Source organism: Panthera leo, chromosome E2, assembly GCF_018350215.1.
Source record: "Panthera leo isolate Ple1 chromosome E2, P.leo_Ple1_pat1.1, whole genome shotgun sequence".
NCBI lineage: Eukaryota > Metazoa > Chordata > Mammalia > Carnivora > Felidae > Panthera > Panthera leo.
In genome coordinates, this window is record NC_056693.1 from 60467333 (window position 1) to 60480632 (window position 13300).

Below are 13300 nucleotides of genomic sequence, written 5' to 3' on the forward strand. Positions count from 1 at the left end.
AAGGAAAAAGGCCTGTTAACTTTATTCTAGAACTTTTCACCATCATTTCCCAAGTCTTAGAACGGTACAGCTCTGGCATACAACGGCAGAGACGTGAAAACCCCACTAGAAGGCGGCTCCACACGCCTTCCGGGCGGGCAAGCTTGGCGTCCACACCCGCTCGCTGTCTCTCCGCACCGTGCCACAGCAGGTAACGGGTGGCTGGAAGGCAGGCACCCGCTCGCCATGCAGGGCACCAGGACAGCATCCCTAAGGTAGGTGTTAAAACGAAGGTGCTAGCATCCCTCTGTCCTCACCGGACCAGGGAGGCCTTCCCTGGCTGCTGCCAAACCCCCTTCCACATTCACAACTCCCTCCTAGTAGGATGGTGCCAGGGGCTCAAGCAGGAAGGGCATGGCCAACTTTGACAGTGGGACTCACACATGGGAGGGGACAGCTCCGCCTTTTGGATCCCGGGATGGAGGCAGGGCCCTGAGCGAGCGCATTCGGCTTTGGGGCTGGGCCGAGGCTGTGGGCTGCCGTGGCAAGCTGGGGTGGGCCAGGAGGAGGGCTGGGAGACTGCGGGCACGTGCAGGTCCTGCTGTCACCTGCAGGTAATGTCTGTCTGGCGCGGGCAGGGCAGAGAACAGTTGGGGCTCTTCCAGCTCAGGAGCCCTGAGGCCAGAGCCTTCCTCCCCGCGGGCATTTGCAGGGCCAGTAGGAGAGCCCAGGCCTGGCTGGAACACGAGCAGGTGCTAGTGGGGCCAGAAGCACTTCTCCGGGATGGACTCCGGGGGTGTCAGGCACTTCCCTAACTTTTCACAGCCTGGGGGCGCCCAATTCTGGCAAGGAGAATTAAGAGAGAACATTGAGTTATTCTTAACACTTCTAGGCTCAGTAGTGTCCCGACTCCTGCCCTGCCCCATCTCCTCCTTGGCCTCAGGCCCAGGGTATGGGCGGCCACAGGCCAGGTTGCCACCTGTCCCCGCCGTAGCGCCACATTTCAGGAAGGGCTAACAGAGGAGACTCCTTACAGCCTTAAGGTTCTCTACAGAAAGCCGTCACCTGGGGAAGAGCTGGCCTGTCTCAGCACAACGATTCAATGTGGCAACTTGGCCATGCATATTCACGTCCAGACTTTCTCTTTATGGCCATAGTTCTCCAGCAAGAGACACCCGCCAGAGAGGGAGGCTCCCTTGTTTTCCTGTGTCCTCCCACTGCCCATGGGGTGCTTCTGTGCCTTGGTAGGGAGACTCAGAATCATGCTGGGGGCACTCTTCTGAGAGGGGGCCCCAGAGGGTGTTACTGAATCAGAGATTCGATGGCAGGGAGAACCCCGGGGAAGTCCCCTCCTGCCCCAGATGGCATCACATGGCCCCTGGTTGCCCATGCAGGGTGCGGCCAGCCACCAGGACAGGGCAAGCTTTGGAGAAAGCAGCTCTTCTCAACCTTTGAGGCCGAGCAAAGCGACAGGGTGTGCAGAATGGAAAATCTGGGTGCAGACTGCCAGTCTGGGGTGCCAGGAGGAGCCAGCACCCACGATTCTTAAAGGCACCTTGGTGTCTCATGTGTACCAGGACAGCAGGCTCTACTCAAGGGCTGTGATAGACTGCACAGGACTGATCTTGTCAGAGGACACCACATCGAATCTTCGTCCCCACTGGCCTGACAGAGTGGAGGCAGGGCTGAGCTGGGGGTTGAGGGCAGAAGGCAGGACCTCCCCTCCGCCCAGGGTGTGGCGAGGGCCGAGGGCTTTGCACAGGCGTGTAGATCCGTGCAGTGTTCCAGGGGCAGTGCTCCCTTGGGAGTCTGGGGGCCACTGCACACTGCTCCAGTCTGTCTTCGGTTCACTTGTGAGGTGTGTGGGGCTGAGAGGGTCGCCCTCACCCCCAGTGCAGAGGCAGCCAGCTGCGACAGTGCCCCAGCCAGGTCCCTCCACCCCCAGGCGGTGGGAAAGGACGCTGCCACCCTAAGACCCAGTGTGCGTCCGCACAGCATTCCCCAGTGGACAGCATGTCGCGGGTGGGGGCAGCTGTCTTACACAGAAAGATTAAAGCTGGGGCTTGGAGTGGGCACCGTGGCTCCTCCGTGGGCGGGGCATGAGGGGGGCTCTCAGGCTCCTGGGACCCAAGGCTCCGTGGTGGTCCTGAGACGGGGACATTCCTGCCCCACTGCTATGACTTCAGAAGCCGGACAGCCCCTGGCGCCCTCGAGGGAAGGAGGCGGCCCTGCTGGCTCCTGCCCCGAGTGTCTTTCCTTGGGGAGCCTCAGGACACACAGCCCCAGATGGGGACAACAGCGACAAAACCACCCCTGCACTGACCCCGGCTGATGAGGCAGCCTTGTCCGCACTATGATCATTCTCGCCGCCAGGAAAGGTCGGCATGCTTTGTCACTGTCGGCCCCACCCTGCACTTTGACTCCCCCAACCCTGCTGGGCTCCAGGCCACAGCTTCCTCAAAATCACGTGGTAGGTCTGGGGAATGGGGTGCTTGGGAGGAGGAGCTGACAGCCTGGGAAGCCAGGCTAAGCCATCCCGATGGTGCTCTGTGGGTTTCGGGGTGCTGCCGACACCGGGACACTTGAATCGCCCATCTCTGTGGAGCAGGGCGTGCACAGACACGTTCCGTCACAGGGACAGGACTTGCAGGCGGGTCCCACGGGAGCCAAGGTCTGTCCCCGACAGGACCTCCAGGTCATCAGCCCGGCATGTCCCTGCCCCACACGAGTCTGGCGTCTCTGTCGTGCACAACAGTCACACCTGTGAGGCCCGAGCGGGAGCCACAGGGGGGCTCTGGCAGCCTCTGGAGACGTGCGGTCTGCCGGAGTCCTGCCACGTCTCCCAGGGATCGCCCGGCTGCTGGAACCCACGGCGGCCCCAGACGGCTCCGTGGGGGGGGGGGGGGGGGGGGGGGGGGGGGAGGACGGCGATGCCCTGGGGGGTGCAGACCTCACGGGGCCCTCGGGACACCCCCGGCACCGGCAGCCCGTGGCCTGCCAGCCCCTTACCATGACCGCCTGGTTGCACACGTTGAGCTGAGGCTGTCCGGGGACCAAGGCCTTCTGGTGCTGCTGGACGACCGGGGTGATCCCGCGAAGCGCATCCAGGTACTCTGTGCTGGCAAAGCTGGAGGGGAGAGCGCCAGGTCACAGAAGCAGGGAGGCCCGGGCAGGCCGGGGCAGGCCACCCAAGCAGGCCAGGAACGGGCCTGGGGACTGAAGGAGCCGTCCCTGCTGGAGCCACTGGCCCGCGGCAGGCGTGCACCTCGGGGAACCTTCCCTACAAACGAGGCTGCAGGCACAGCCAGGTGACAGTACAGCAGCCAGGACTCCTGCCCCACTCCGCCGGGCCCGAGCCTTGGCCGGCACCACCGAGGGCACCGCCAGGGTCACTGGCACCTCCGAGCAGACCCAGATCTAGCAGGCTCCTGGCACCTTCCCCACCTTCCTGGTCCCTTTGGCCCAGATCCGTGTACTGGGGGCAGACCCGCAAGCTTTTCAAAGCAGGTCTCCGTGATTCTGGCCAAACGCACTGAGAAGGATCGGCTTAAACCACGTTCGGCAGGCTCACTGGTCAGGTTACTCGGCACCGTGGTGCCAGCGCACGCGGGAAGCCCGGGAGGCCCCTCAGTCTGCCCGTGAGCCCTTCTGGGCCGGGCGGTGGCTCCAGGCTCTTCTTCCCAGAACTGTGTCCCACCCTGGGTCTGGGTCTCCTTGTCGGGAGCACGGGCACAAGGGCCTGAGGGGATGGTGCACACTGACGCACGTAACTTCCGGGTGACCGGGAGCCGGTCAAGGCCGCTGCAGGCGGAGCAGAGGTGGGGGGGGCGGCTCTTCCGGACGCTGGGCCCCGCCACCTGCTCCCGTGGTCCTGCTGCGTCTTGGCTCTGAAGTTACTTCCGGGGTCAGGAGTGGGGCTCAGACTGCTTGCTCCGAGCCTCCCCCCGGATGAGCCTGATCCTCGACCCCACCTGCACACGGCCCTGGGCTCCCGACCTCCCTGGCGTGTGGCAGCCGTGAGGGGCTCCCAGCTCCCACCAGTGAGTGTCCTGGAGCTACAGTAGCCGGTGGCCGCGGAAGGGGGCTTGACGACAGAAATCTCTTCCCTCCCAGTTCTGGGGGCTGGAGGCTGAGATACAGGCGGGACGTGCCCCCTCGGAGGCTCCAGGGGAGGGCCCTTCCTGCCTCGTCCAGCTCCCGGGGGCTCCGGGTGTCCCTTGGCTGTGGCCATATTCCCTCACCTCTGCTTTCATCTCCACGTGGCCTCTCCCGTGTCCGTGTCCCCTGTTCTGTCTCCCAGGGATACTCTCCCTGGATTTAGGGCCATCCTAATCCAGGGTGGTCTCGTTTTGACCCTCACCACGATCACCTCTATAGAGTCCCTCTTGCCAATAAGACCACGCAGGAGGTTCTGCCGCAGGTAGACGTGGGGCACGTGGTTTCACCCACGCCCTATCTGTTTCCTTCCCGTGATCCCAGATCTCTAAGCCGGACCAAGGTCCCAAGAAGCGTCTCATCCTGGAGTCTCACTGGGAGGAGGGCGGTCCTGGCCCGGAGGGTGAAGGGGCCCCGGGGTGGATCTTCCCGGGCCGGCGCTGCCCGTGCCCGGGCCCCCGACCCCCCACTGTTGCCATCCCAAAGGCAGCTCGGGTTAGGGGTCCCGTCACGGGGCCACGCGGACCGTGGGGGCGGGAGCCAGACAGCAGGGGGATGGGAGCACGGGGGGAGAGCAGAGCTCAGAGCGCGCGGCCCGCTGGTCAGTGCCTACACCTGCCGGCCCGGGGCCCCGGCAGCCCGAAGGCCTCCGCCCCTGGCTCACCTGAGGGGGTACCTCTCCCCCGGGTCTCGTCCCAGGTGGAAAATCAGGGGCAGCTTCGTGTGCTCCTCCTGCGTGTGGGTGGTGACTCCTGACACGTTCTGTCCGGGGCAGAAATCAACGCCCTGAAACGAGAGGCGGGGAGGGCGGGGACTGCTTTTTGTGCCTGCACGCGCGCTGGGGGCCCGGAAGGCAGTGGCCGCGAGCTCGGCAAGGCCGGCCGGTCCATCCCGTTCCGGCAGCAGCCGTGACCCGCGTGCCGCACCCCGGGACGCTCCACGAGGGGGTGCCGAGGGGACGAGCACGCGGGAGGGTGGCCGTCCTGTAGGGGCACCTTTCCACCACCGACGCTGGGCCTCAGGGCCGCTGAGCAATCAGGCCCGTTTTTGGCGGGAGGTGAATCTCTTTAGGGGCTCCTGCCTGGCTCAACTGGTAGCACATGAGACTCTTGAAATTGGGGTTGTGAGTCTGAGCCCCATGTTGGGTCTAGAGATTAGTTAAAAAACAAAATCTTAAAAAAAAATAAAGCGTTATCACTTAAAAAAACACACAAAATACTTTAGCCCGGCTCTTATCTTGACTGGCACGGATTCCCGGGGCAAAGCTCCCCCACCCTGTCTGCCTGGCAGACACAGCACCCGGCACTCAGCACCCTGAAGACTCCTTTGCCTCGTCAGCGTCAGGAGAAGCCAGGAGGAAACGCTCATAAGGCCCGTGGCGGCCCAGATGCCCAGGTGACAGGCAGGGACTGAAACAGACCACAGCAGACACGTGCGAGCACACCCGAAAAAGCCGCCAGCGTATGTCAAAGCTCAGGCGTGTGGCCCACGGCCCCCCAGACGGGCCCGGCCCCACACCCTCCCTCGGCCACCTCTGCCCCCACGGCTCCTTCTCAGGGGCAGCTTCTGACGTGCATCTGAAAGGGGATGTCACGGGGTGATGGGAGTCTGTCCACGTCCTGGGATGGCCCTGGGGCCCCCCCGAGAAGCTGCGGCCCAGTCTGCAGCTCTGTCCCCAAGGCTTACGGGCTGCCTCTCGGGACTCCTGGACTTGGGGACGGGAAAGGTCGGCTGTACCGTCCCGACGCACTGGTGACCTCAGGGTCCTGCAGGTAGCTGGACACGGGTCTTCGGCCAACACAGGACCGGTTTTACAGGGTCTGGAGAGGTGGCCGTGACGTGGCCATGACCTGTGCACGCTAACTCCACAACCAGGGGCTGGGGGACAGACACGTGAGCTCGCTTCTCAACCGTGAGCCGCCGGAAGGCTTTCTGCAGGCGCCAGCGCGGTGGACGGGCACGCACTCGGAGCCCGTGTCCGGAACAGGCAGCTGTCGTTGGAGCACTTAACACTCTGCTTTTCAATAAAGCAGAGAGGCCAGGAGCCCGTGAAATTCCACTCATCTGCACCGAGCTGACTCCTGAGTCAGTGGCTGGCAAGGGAAGGGCAATCTAAGTTGCCGAGGGCAACCGATTACAGATCCACGGATACCCAAGTGGGTTCCAGAGCGGGTGGCTCCTTGGCCTTCTGGATTCTGGGACAGTGACGGGGAACAGACACGGATTTAACCACGGGAGAATCCGCCACCCTCAGCACGAAAATGCAGGGCAGCTGTGGGGGAAGCACCGAGTCCAGACAGAACACCATTTACCATTTGGATGCAAATCAAAGAAGCTATTTAATTAAGATCCCGTTAATTAGTATAGGATCTCTCTCGTGACAGTTGTTCTGTGAGGGAGGCCTTGCCCTTGGGGCACTGCAGCCGGGGGCCCCTCCCCTCCTCAGAGCCCAGCGCAGCGCACAGAGCGGGGAGCAGGGCGCACTCCTCTACAGGCCTGCCCTTTGGAACCGTGCACTTCGGCTAGCCGTGTGCGATGCAGTCCGCAAGTGCAGAAGGTCACGTGCACACACGCGCCCTCCCTGCACACAGCTCTTCCCAGGGCCTCAGCCAACCTCTATGCTGGGGAGGTCACACACTTGTAGGGACAGTGGCACCTGGTCTGGCACTAGGAAGATGCTCCCCACCTCTCCCTCTCCTCCCCGCCCCCCTCCCTGCCCAGCCTCTAGACCTCCACCCTTCTCCCCCGAAGCCTGCCACGAGCCCCAGGACTGGGCGTACAGCCGGGAAGCCAGTAAGGTGGATGCACGTGACCCCCAAACCCAGGGACCACAGACCTGCAGGCCTCTCTCTCCCTCGGGCTGGGAGCCCAGGCCTGGCTGTGCGGCCCCAGCAGGGCGGGCACGTGGCCTCTGAACAAAGCTGTCCCACCGCGTGGGCCGCTGAAGTCCCCCTGGTGCTGGGGGGAGCGGGGAGGGCAGCCGGTGGCGGCAGGGGGCCCCTTCCTCTTGGGCCCTTTCCACCCTCACACGCTCCCTGGGCCACACTGACCCCTGCGGGGACAAGGGCCATCAGAACAGCCGTGCGGGCAGCCCCGATGGGTGAACCCACTGCCGCTACCCTGTGTAGCACGGGGGGTGGGGGAAGAGAATTTTGTGTGCCTGGTCTCCCAAGAACATGAAGCCGTGCAAACCAAACCAACCGGGGAGCTTCCACAAAAACCCTTAGAGCACTGTGGACGGGGGGAGGGGCGTGTGACTCACCAGCAGCAGGGCGGGCCCCCACCCGGTTATGCCAAAGCGGCCTCTCCTGACACTTTTGACCCCGCCGTAAATGGGGTCAAATCAGGACAGGCCACACAGGCTGCTCTGCCTGTAGGACCTCTGGACTTTTCCAACACCCTTTCTGAAAGAAGCTCCCGGCCCTTCTGGGTTTGGGCCTGGGCGGGAGCTGGAATGTGTCTCACTTGGGCCAGAGCGGACTGGATCCTGCCCCGAGAGGTGCCCCGAGCCTGCAGGGCCAGGGAGGGAGCCACAGGGAGGCCCGAGGGGCAGTTTCCCGGACAGCCTGGACTCTCCAGCAACCGGCAACAGGGCCCTAGAAAGCCCTGGGAAGCCAACGTGTGCCACGGGGGTGGGGGCAGGGAGAAGCTAGAGCACACAGCTAACCCCGAAGGTCCCCGCGTGGCCAGGCTCTGGGTCTTCGGGTGCTCCTGTGGCCTTTGAGACTCTGAGCAGCTAAGGGGTGAACCACACACAGCCCTGCCTGACGGCGGGGGAGGGTGTCAGGGGCTCGGCTGGGGGCAGGGAGAGTAGGGGCAGGGACCCTGGACGAATGGAGAGGAGGTGAGAGGCGGCCACAAGCTGGGAGAGCTGAATGGCTCAGTGCTGAGATCCCGTGCTGGGGGAGCTGGTGCTAAAACCAGGAGCCAAGGGACGGGGCTCTGTTATGCCCTGTGCCAACAGCGTTCTGCTACCACAGTGAGTCTGGAGGCCCGAGGACACTCCTCTGGGCTCACCCCCGGGGTCAGAGTCCAGAAGAGAAGCCCTGGCTCGCTCAGTCCAGCTGAGCTCACCTGGTGCCGATCCTCGCTTCTGAAGGCCAGTCGGGGACTTTGGCCAGGCCCCGGGCCACCCGGGAGGAGGCACACGCCGTCCTGGGCTCTGGCTGTCTGGCTGCGCGCGGTGGCCCCACAGCCACGGCCATGTGCCTCATCAGCCGGGCACCAGAGCCCTTACGCCCGCAACCGCGCCCTGACTTGCACACAGCGCCCTCGTATTCGGGTGTGTCGCTAACTCGTGCCCTTTTCCTTCCAAAAGGAAAGCCGTTCTTGTGCCTGGGATCCAGACGCTCCGGGGGGCGGGGGCAGCACCCTGAGTGCCTGGAAGAGGTGGGGGCTGAGGCCCAGGAGGGGCAGGACCAGGCAGCCGCCCGCACGCCGTCGGGGCAGACGTGGGGACACAGACGCTACGGCGGCCCGTTCAGGGGGGCCAGCGAGCACCTGGACAGGCGGGGGGAGGGGACAAGACGGGAAGTGCCGGGGGTGCCGGGGGAAGGCAACGCGGTTCACCTGGGTCCGAGCCCTCCGACCCGAGGCTTACTTAGCCCGTTCTGAGGACTCTTTCCCCCGGGCTCTGGGAGGCCTCAGAGAGGGTAGGGTGGCCAAGGAGGGGAGTCCGGGCTCCCGAGGAGCTGTCCTTATTGCCATGCCATGTCACCGCCAGCCCTGCTAACGGTGGGCCCACGGCGAGGCCTCTGGGGCCGGCCAGCAGCCGGCCCGCTTGGTCCCGAGGTGTCCTCCCAGGACGAGGTGGTGTGGAAAGCGGAGCCCACGGCCGCCCTAAGCCCCCTTACCTGTCCGAACTCCTCCCAGGAATTGGTCCAGGTCCAGAAGTGGGCCTTGTACTGGCCGAGGGTGACCGCCATCAGCGTGTCGCCACGGTAATAGAATATCGGCCTGTTTGGCAAGGGGGGTGGGGTGGGGACAGGAGGTCGGGTGACACGAGAAACTTGGAGGTGTGCAGTTATATCGAAATTTTACAGAAACCACCGTGCTGAGCTCAAACCGGGCACACGGGGGAGCAGGTCCACAAGGCTGCTGGGGGTGAGCCCCCAAGGTCGGCCACCTCGGTTCCGGGCCCTGGGAGAGACTCTGGCCCTCGTCTTGGGGCAGACAGCCTGCCGGGACCAGGACGTCTGGTGGCCCCTCCCCAGCAAGACGCGAGCTCTAGGGCCAGTGTCGCGTTGCAGAGAAGCTGAGCCTGGACACGAAGGACCCGACAGACGTGGGGCGCAGGACGGGACCGGGCTCCAGGGGTCCGGGTGCCCGGAGACTTGGGGAGAACAGTCTCTCCTCCCTCCCACAGCCTGAGGCACAAGTGCCAGCCATCACAGGCAGGAACGAGGGCCCTCCGCCCCGAGAGCCGACGTGGAAAACGCCCCGGCACCCTGGGTGCTAGGAACGGTCTCAGGAGGACCGGGGCTCCCGCGCCAGGACGCGTCCCGTCCACCAGACAGCAAGTCCCACCGGTGCCCTCACATCCTCCCTCTGCCGAGAGCCAGTGAGGCACGGAGTCCTGCTTTGTGCGGAACCTGGAGCTGGGGGGCAGCGCCCGGCTGGAACCCACCTGTCTGTCAGCCGGCCCCGCAGCACGGCAGGGAGGAGGTCCAGGCCGTCGATCGCCCTGTCGCTGGGCGGTGCCAGGCCTGCGAGGGACAGGCCGGTGGTGAAGAGGTCCATGAGGCTGCCCAGCTGGTGGCTCACCTGAAAGGGACGTGGCACAGGCGTGCTCAGGATGCCCTGCCCCGACCAGACGGCGCCAGGGGCAGCAAGGGGCACGCGGTCACAACCCTACGGAGCACGCACGCAGACAGCGGCCTTCCACGCCTGGTGCGCACTCGCACGGCCACATGCCCCGGCCCAGCACCTCGCCGCGGGTCCCGCCTTTTCAGCCCCTCCCGGAACCCCTCACGTCCTTGGGGGTCGGGCGGGTTCACGCGTGGCTGCCACACTCTCGCCCCTCGGGACCCTGCAAAGGAGGGAGGAGCCCTCTCGTTGGGAGAGTGGCTTTGGGAGATTAGGCCCCAACGGGGGCTCAAGCTGGCCCACGTGACCCTGGAGCGGGCCAAGGCCCTGTTCCAGGCCCATCCCGAGCCCTCACAGCTGCAGCGGCTACGAACGAGAACCAGACAGAAGCGAAAAGACGGTCTGGGGAGAGGCCAGCAGGTCCAGCAGGGCGCCGTCTGCCCTCTCGAGGCCGTCACCGTTATCTCAACACTGAACCACTGGGAACTTCCCAGATCAGGTCTGAGCACAAGTGGAAAAGAGACCCCCGAGGCCCAGAGCAGCAGGGAGGAGGGCGCCTGGCCAGGGCTGACGGGAGGGCGAGCGGACGGGACAGCAACCTTTCTTGCAGAGACTACGCTGGCCCTGAACGAACGGTCTAACTCCACACAAGCAGCAGGACGGGCCCGAGGAGAGGTGCGTCCTCAGAATCGGGGCGCCTGCTGGTCTCCACGGACGTGGCTCTGCCTCTTCTGGAGTCTCCCGGGGCTTTCCCATCGGTGGCCCCCGCTCTCCTCAAGCCCAATCTGGGGGTGACGGCTGGGTCCGTGGGGAGACCCGGGGGGTCTGCTGGCAGGTCTGGCGAGGCAGGCATCCCCCGTGCACACGCTGTTGGCGGGACTTTAGCCACCGCCTCCCGCGCCCCGGGGGACTGTCACCTCAGGGCTATCACGTGACATTGCCACGAGCAACTCCGTGTGGAAACTGAGCACACAGCCCGCGGCTGCTCGCGTCCCTGGTGCCGCTGCCCAGTGCGGGGGGAGCAGGACGGTCAGCGTTGGGTGCGAGCTGTGAAGGTTTGGTGCGAGGCCTGTGAGCCTCCCTGCAGAAGGGAGGAGAGGGCCACCGGCCTTATCTCGTTCCCGTGGCTTCTCTCCTTGGCCGCTTCTTTTAGGACACAACAAAGGAAAAGAAAGAACCCCAGATACCTTAACCGTCTGCGGAAAACGGGGAAGAGGGTGCCGTGCGGGTGGCACGATGGGAAAGACGGGGTGTCTGACGTCCTTAGGAGCACGGGAGAGCCGGGAGCACACAGAGAAGCTCTTTTGAAAAACAGAAACTCTCAACGTGCACAGAACGTCTTTGAGAAAACGCAGAAGGTCTGTTGCGGGCACGTGGCAGGAAGTCACGGACGCTTCTCCCAGCACTCCCGAGACTTCACTCCGGAAAAAAAGGCTGTAACTCGTCAAGTCGTGCTACCCGATGCGAAAGGGGGGCCGAGTAGCTGCAACCGCGGGCACAAACGACAGGGCGTCACCGCAAGCTGTCCGCTTCAATTCCAACACGTGCCACGGGCCAGTGCAGGGAGGGCCACACGGCTCTGTTAGGTACACTCTCCTCCGGGGAGCAGGGCCCAGACGGGTGAGAAGCCAGGCACGCGAGGGGTGGAGGGTGATCCCAAAGGCTGGAGCCTCCCCTTGGGCAGGGATCCCCGTGGACACTGTCCCCGAGAGGAGTGGCTGTGGGGAGCCACGGAGGGTGGGCTTTGTGCCCCACACCAGGGGTCTGCTCCCAGTTCTGCCACCTCCTAGCTGGGAGATCCTGACAAGTGACTTCCTCTTCTCGGCCACAGTGTGCTAACGTGTGGCACGGGAGGGGTGGTGATGAGGAGGAGGACGGTGACAGTAACGATGACGGCGATGGTGACGACGGTGGCAGTGGTGGTGATGAGAACAGGCAGGACACCACTCACCCCCCACCACGTCCACACCCCAATCCCCAGATCCCGTGAACACGCTTCCTTACGGGGCAGAGGGGAACCAAGGCTGCCAAGCAGCCGACCTGAAAACAGGGGCTGACCTTGGACCTCCAGGGAAGGCCAGTGTCACCACAGGGTCCTAACGGTGGACGGGGGCGGGAGGGCCAGAGTCAACGTGACGAGGGGACACTCGCCGGGCCATTGCTGGCTTGGGCGACGGAGGGAGGGGCCGTGGATGCCTCTAGAAGCCAGGAAAGTTGAGGAAACGGGTCCTCCCGGGAGCCTCCAGAAGGAAACGGGGCCCGTGACACCGATGCCGGCCCGTGAGGCCCGTGCTGGTCTCCCGACCCCCCGCCCGAGGGACGAGGCTGTCGTGTAGGCCACTAAGCCTGGCAGGTGTGACAGAAGCCACAGGTGTCACGGGAGGCCTCGTGGTGTTGCTGTGAGGGCGGACCCAAAACCAGCGCTGGGGCTCGTCAAAAGAGGAGGAAGGCCAGGTAAGACACGGGGACGTGCGTGTTTTCACAGGTCAGCCTGGACGCCCCCGGGGACAGGAGTCTGAACTGAAACGCCCAGGGACAGAGGGCGCTGCGCGTGGTTCTCAGCTGAAGGAGGAACGGAGCGGGTGCTCCGAGGAGAAGAGGCTGCCAGCGGGGACGGCAGGATGCACACCGGCCCGGCCACGAGGGGCCAGGCCACCAGGCTGCGGTCTGCCCTTGCACGCCGCACACACCGCCCAGCGGCTGCCGTCTCTCGGAGGGCCCGCGGAACCAGTGGCCCGGGAGACACGCTCTGGGGAGAAGCTTCCGCGGCCAGGTGTGGGTCTTAGAAACTCGGCGTGCCCTGAGCCCTCCAGGTGTGTGCGACACCCGTTAGCACGCTAAGGCTCTGATAAAGTCTGCTTCGCTCGGTGTAACTCAGGCCGGCCACGTTTGCCGACGGCAGCCGCCGCCGCCCGCCCCGCTCGCCCTCCTCCAGCCACCTCAGCCTTGGGAGGCGCCGGGAGTCTCGCCGCCGCGGAGGCCTGGGGGGTGGCCGCTCTGACTCACCTGGCCGGCAGGGATCCGCCCGGGCCACCACGCGATCGCAGGCTCCCTCACCCCACCTTCAAACGTGGTCTGCTTCCCGCACAGGAAAGGGCCGTTGCTACCACCTGGGGAGACAGGGGGCCGCCCATCAGACGCCTCCCCGGGTCCCCAGGGTGGCACACGGCCTGCTGGGCGCTCGCCTTCAGGCGGCGTCTCCCTGCCACGGCCCACCCCCTCCCCCCATCCTCCCGGCCCCTCGGGGCGATGCTGCCGAAACACGCAGGCACCTCCACACGGGACCGGCGCAGACTTCACAGCTCAAGTTCGAGGTCAGAACGCCTCAAAGCGGAACACCGTGTCCCCGGTGCTGAGCGAC

The 13300-nt window shown here is 65.0% G+C and overlaps 1 protein-coding gene across 2 annotated transcripts in view; it reads right to left on the minus strand.

Annotated features, from left to right (window-relative positions):
- GALNS (galactosamine (N-acetyl)-6-sulfatase) overlaps positions 1 to 13300 on the minus strand; it is a 25143-nt gene continuing 11843 nt past the window's right edge. The window contains exons 9-14 of one of the 2 annotated variants that reach the window (XM_042917922.1): positions 12946 to 13049; positions 9761 to 9897; positions 8988 to 9090; positions 4799 to 4920; positions 2989 to 3106; positions 1 to 821 (exon numbers count right to left, since the gene is read on the minus strand). In XM_042917922.1, the coding sequence (XP_042773856.1) occupies positions 735 to 821; positions 2989 to 3106; positions 4799 to 4920; positions 8988 to 9090; positions 9761 to 9897; positions 12946 to 13049 (671 nt within the window). In that variant the 3' untranslated portion in view covers positions 1 to 734. The other variant, XM_042917921.1, reaches the window with a different exon arrangement.